Source organism: Cyprinodon variegatus, unplaced genomic scaffold (assembly GCF_000732505.1).
Source record: "Cyprinodon variegatus isolate N-32 unplaced genomic scaffold, C_variegatus-1.0 Scaffold1600, whole genome shotgun sequence".
Lineage (NCBI taxonomy): Eukaryota > Metazoa > Chordata > Actinopteri > Cyprinodontiformes > Cyprinodontidae > Cyprinodon > Cyprinodon variegatus.
The window spans coordinates 83,134-88,829 of record NW_015152053.1 but is presented as its reverse complement, the minus strand read 5'-3'; the positions used below and the strand labels follow the sequence as shown (position 1 = coordinate 88,829).

At 43.2% G+C, this 5,696-nt stretch overlaps 1 protein-coding gene across 2 annotated transcripts in view; it reads left to right on the top strand.

Moving 5' to 3' along the window:
- Nucleotides 1-1,092, top strand: part of rab25 (RAB25, member RAS oncogene family) — a 12,276-nt gene extending 11,184 nt beyond the window's left edge. Inside the window, exon 4 of one of the 2 annotated variants that reach the window (XM_015403960.1) lies at nucleotides 651-1,092. In XM_015403960.1, the coding sequence (XP_015259446.1) occupies nucleotides 651-769 (119 nt within the window). In that variant the 3' untranslated portion in view covers nucleotides 770-1,092. The remainder of the gene's footprint in view (nucleotides 1-650) is intronic. The other variant, XM_015403959.1, reaches the window with a different exon arrangement.
- Nucleotides 1,093-5,696: the final 4,604 nt, after the last annotated feature.

Sequence of the window (5,696 nt, the reverse complement as noted above, 5' to 3'; positions counted from 1 at the left end):
ATAACAGAGCTGATCTGAGAGTTTCCTCCCATTCATGAAGGAAGCGGCCGGACCGCCTCCTCCTGTATGATAACAGAGCTGATCTGAGAGTTTCCTCCCATTCATGAAGGAAGCGGCCGGACCGCCTCCTCCTGTATGATAACAGAGCTGATCTAAGAGTCTCCTCCCATTCGTGAAGGAAGCGGCCGGACCGCCTCCTCCTGTATGATAACAGAGCTGATCTAAGAGTCTCCTCCCATTCGTGAAGGAAGCGGCCGGACCGCCTCCTCCTGTATGATAACAGAGCTGATCTAATAGTTTCCTCCCATTCAGAGCGACTGACAGCAGGCAGCTGCTAGACTTCTTGGTAAAGACTTCATATTGTTCGCTCCCACAGTGTAAACCTAGCTAAGGCAGCTGTTAGCCTCTCTGACTAAAAGAAGGGAAACTGTTATAACAATCAAAACCTGAGTAATCAGCTGATCTAGAACAGTTGTTTCTATGTCCAGCCAATAGATGTTTCAGGTCCGTTCAGCTGTCCCTCCTCTCTCTGTCTCTCCAAACTGAACCTACTTCATCTGATGTCTACTATTCACAGCACACTGACTGCTCACATCTGCTCCACACATCCACTCTGTCAATATTGAAGATTTGATTCTTTTGACACACAGAGATTCACAAGAAGGTGAGCAGCAAAGAAGTGATCCGAGGATCCATAAAGGCGGTGACCCTGAACAGCTCCAGACCAGAGGATGAGGAGGAGAAGAAGCCCTGCTGCAGGAACATCTGAACCCACCAGGACCCCCCCTCTGATGCCGGGGAGAAGATGGCAGCTGACATGGAGACTTCATGCTCCTAAACATACGGGCTGTGGTTTGGCTTTCTAATGACTCATGTCTGCATTTCAAAGCCTGAATATGAAGGATGTTTCTGGAAACTAACGTCCAGCTTCATCCAAACTGGAAGGAAGCATGGAAACCTTGGAGCAAAGCTGATGCCTGAATAAAGAAATGTTCACATAGAGTCTGATTATGATGATGAGTGCTGTAAGCTAACCTCCGTAAGCTCAATCATTAAAGTCTTTGTTTTTTGCTGAGAAATAAATATTCCTGCAGGCTGATGATTATTTTGATCTTCTAACCAAAGAGTGTGAGAAGAAATGAATCTGATTTCACTTCATTATTATTAAATGTAGTTTTTTAAGTGCGGCTGTTTGGAGACGGGAGCCGAGGGATAATATTTAACGGAGTCGAGCTGCAGACGGAGCCCCAGCTTAGCTGCTTCTGTTAGTGAATAAAACAGTCGACTTTTAGCAACATGATAATAAACTGAAAAAATATTTAATAATTGGAGTTAAAGGAATAAAGGAGGATCTTTTATTTCCAGGTGGATCATCTCAATCAGTGGTCCTCCTAACTGTCAATCATTCTGTTCATATGTTTGCATCAGGCCGTCCTACGCGCTCGTCCCGTTAGCCATCTTTTTCTTTCAGGCGTAGATCTGTGGTGAGCTACGGTTTCAGACGGTCACTGAAGCTCACCTTTCTCACCGCGGTTCTTTGAAAATGGCCGACGGTCGAAAGAGAAAAAGTGTCTACGAAGTGGATGAGAAGAAAAGAAAGGCCTCAGTAGAGGCAGATATATCCCAGAATGCTTTGCACTGAGAGCTCTCCTCGCGAAGCATTCTGGGATTTGCAGTCACATCGGCCGGCGGTTGCCATAGGCTGTCGCTACATGACAGCGGCGCCCAAAAACAAAGATGGCGCAGGCAACACGCGGTGGAGGAGGAGTTACGTGACCAACGGAGCAAAAAGCAATGATCATCATGTGCATTTTCTTTTTTAAGTGGAGAGGGCGGGACTTTTCAAAAATTAGTGAAAATCCTCCTGCAGTAAAATCTAAAGACTGAGTCTGTTTTATGTAACGGTTCCTGTTCTTCAGGTTTCTGTAGTTTATTTTGGGTTGAACTCCTGCTGAGTCCCATGTGATGCTGAACTGGAGGGAAACATAGAACCAAAGCATAAAGATGGACAGTATTCAACTGTGACTGCAGATTTTGGATCGCTGCAGCGGACCTGTCAGGCTGAATGCAGCTGGATCCCCAACATCAGCTTTACTGGTCGGATATCTCTGCTGGGGAGCAAAGAGAGAAAGCAGCATCCAGGTGGAGCCCAGGGACTTTAGGCTGGTTTCTGTTCTGTGTGGCTCTATGCTAGGATCTGCTGCACGAACCAGATCATAAACTCTCCAGCTGAATGAAGGAACAAACAAAACAAAGCGAATCTAAAAAATGAGCAGAAAATGTTCTACAAGAAGCAGTGTGCACAATGGTGAGCAGATAAACACCCAGAAGGTGATAATGAGTGAACAGCTCTGGTGGCAGCAACGTTAGTCTGTGGTTAAACATCAGGCAGCGCCGCTTCCATCTGACCTCCAGCATCTAGAAACAAAGGTGTTGATGGCAGCAGCACAGCTGATATTTCTCTCCAGGATGGAGTCACAGCCAAACAGGAACAGACCAGATGAAGCTACTATGAGAAAAAGCAGAGAGAGCAGAACGTTAGAGATTGAACTAACAGATTCTGCAGAGTGGGAGAATAGAGATAGAATGAAGCAGAATGATGAAAAAGGGGTCCCTATGTCCTCCAGCAGTCTAAGCCTATAGCAGCAGAACTATAGAGATAGATCAGGATAACCTGAGCCACTCTAACTAGAAGCTTTATCAAAAAGGAAAGTTTTAAGCCTAGCCTTAAAAGTAGACAGGGTGTCTGCCTCACGGACTAAAACTGGTAGTTGGTTCCACAGGAGAGGAGCCTGAGAACTAAAAGATCGGCCTCCCATTCTACTTTTAGAAGTTCTAGGAACCACTAGTAAACCTGCAGATTGAGAGCGAAGTGCTCTGTTAGGAACATAAGGAACAATCAGATCTCTGATATCAGATGGAGCTTGGCCATTTAAGGCTTTATATGTGAGAAGGAGGATTTTAAATTCTATTCTGGATTTAACAGGAAGCCAATGAAGAGAAGCCAGGATAGGAGAGATATGATCTCTCTTTTTCATTTTCATCAGAACTCTGGCTGCAGCATTTTGGATCAGCTGAAGGCTTTTAACTACAGTTTGTGGACTTCCTGATAGTAAAGAATTACAATAGTCCAGCCTTGAAGTAACAAATGCATGGACTAGTTTCTCAGCATCACCCCTGGACAGGAGATTGCTCATTTTTGCAATGTTCCTCAGATGAAAGAAAGAAATTCTAGAAACCTCTTTGATCTGGGATTTAAATGACAGGTCCTGATCAAAAATAACACCAAGATTTTTTACTTTATTATCTGAAATCAGTTTAATCCCATCCAGATGAAGTGACTGACTAATCAGCTTCTTTTTCAGAGACTCTGGTCCAAAGACTATAACTTCTGTTTTGTCTGCATTCAGAAGCAGAAAGTTAAGAGTCATCCAGGTTTTTCTGTCTTCAGACATGCCTGTAATCTATGTAATGGGTTAGCTTCATCTGGATTATAGACAGATATAGCTGGGTATCATCAGCATAACAGTGGAAATTAATCCCATGCTGTCTAATAACTCTACCGATTGGGAGCATGTATAAAGTAAAGAGAATTGGTCCTAGCACTGATATCAGTGATATGTGGTCAGAGATGAAGAAGCTTGAAGCAGAAGGATGATCAGACAGATGGAAATCTGGACAGAGTCACTGAACTAAATCCATTCTTCAACATTCTCCATTCAGTTCAGCATCTTTCTCTCCTGCCCACAATCACATGGACATCCTGCTCTCCTCTGACATTCACTCTCCTGTTTCTATTAATTTATTATCAGCCAGACCAGCAGGTGGTGCTGCTCCCTCCACCTTCCACCGGTCTGTCTCTAGAAGTCAGTAAAGAGGCAACTGGAGAGACTGGGTGGTGATCAGTCAGCAGGTCCTGATGGAGTCAGAGTCCTGAAGGCCTGAGCAGAGCAGCTCTGTGTGATTCTACAGAACCTCTACAACCGTACCCCGAGATCCCACATCCTCTGTCACTGCTCTGCCGCCCCCGGCCCCCCCGGCCAGACCGCCTGCGTAAAGCCTACATCCTCCACTGTTCCTCCCACCTTCTCCGCTCCAACTTCCCTGGAGCTCTAGGAGAGCATGCGCAATATTATTATTATTATTATAAAATGAAAGATTCATTTAATTTGAAACGATAAAAAAAATCCCCATCATCATCCAGCATATGTGCAGTTTCTTATCGCTGTGGAGATGGAGTTGATGATGTCATCATCCACCTGCTTCAACAAACTCACTGTCATTTATCCACTCTGTATAACATGTGAGGGGCTTTGTTCTGCATTTTTGTTCCACAAGGTTCTGTTTTGGGCCCCCTCTTATTTATCTTGTACATCAACAATGTTAAACAACATTTCCCTGATGCTAATATGCATTTTTATGCTGATGATACCATTATTTATTGCTTTGGGTCGTCTCTTCAACAGGCTATTCATTCCTTACAGAAAGCCTTTGTTTCAGTACAGTATTCATTTATTAGTCTTTAATTGTTTCTTAATCCTGACCAAACAAAGTTAATGTTGTTTTCGATTAATAGGAAGGTGCCTCAAACCCGTCCAGCAGTTTCCACTCTGGAGAGGAATGTCACTGAGGTGGAACATAAATATAAATACCTTGGAATTGGAATTGATGACTCCCTAACCCTGTGATGGACAGGCGACGTGTCCAGGGTGGACCCCGCCTCTCGCCCATCGATTGCTGGAGGCACCAGCACCCCTCGCCACCCCACTCAGGACAAGCGTGTCATATAATGGATGGATAGATGGATGGACTATAAAGATAACAGATATTATCTATTTTATCTGCATCTATAAAGTGACCAAATGTTATCTGGTTGATCTGGATCTATAGAGTGACCTGAGATGATCTGATTGATCGGGTTCTATAATGTGATCTGAGAATATATGCTAATGAAGATTCTCAGTCATCCAAGGCATAGTCATAGTTATAAAACTTTTTCTCCAGGTTTAAAGACATTTCCCATCCAGGAAGCCTTTAAAATTCAAAATGTCAGAAATAGTGTTGAGTTCCAGGCTTTATAGAGTGGACTAAAAGCAAAGCCTTGTTTAGGCTTAGCACACATGCAAATGGATCTATCAGGTCACCCGAGATGATCTGGTTGATCTGGATCTATAAAGTGGTTAAAGGTGATCTGGTTGATCTGGATGTATAAAGATAAGAGATTATCTATATAGTCTATAAAGACCTGAGACAAGAGGTGAAGTTTGGTGGTATAACCAAGTTAAATTGATTCCCATTTGTTTTTCATTGTATTCCAATAGATATTGTTCCTTGTTTGTGTTTTTTGTTTGTGTTTTAAATGTTTCTTGGTTTTATAATTTTTTTTATACTTTTCTTGCAGTTTTAGATGTATCAAGGTTCGTTTTTAATAAAAACGGAAGTCATGTACCATTGATATAAGGAGTAAAATCATCTAGAATATGAATTAATTTTAATTTCTCATTATTATATGACAACTTTACTTGCCATACCATACCTGTTGCTTCGCGACGTCATACAAGTTGGCACCCCGGCACCTGACTCAGTACCGACAGCCTAGCCGACCTATCAGGTTAAGGTAAGTGAGAACACGGAAGTAACAATTGGCCAATAGGAGCGGGCAAGGGGCGGGGCTTGATGTTGACGTTACGTCGCAG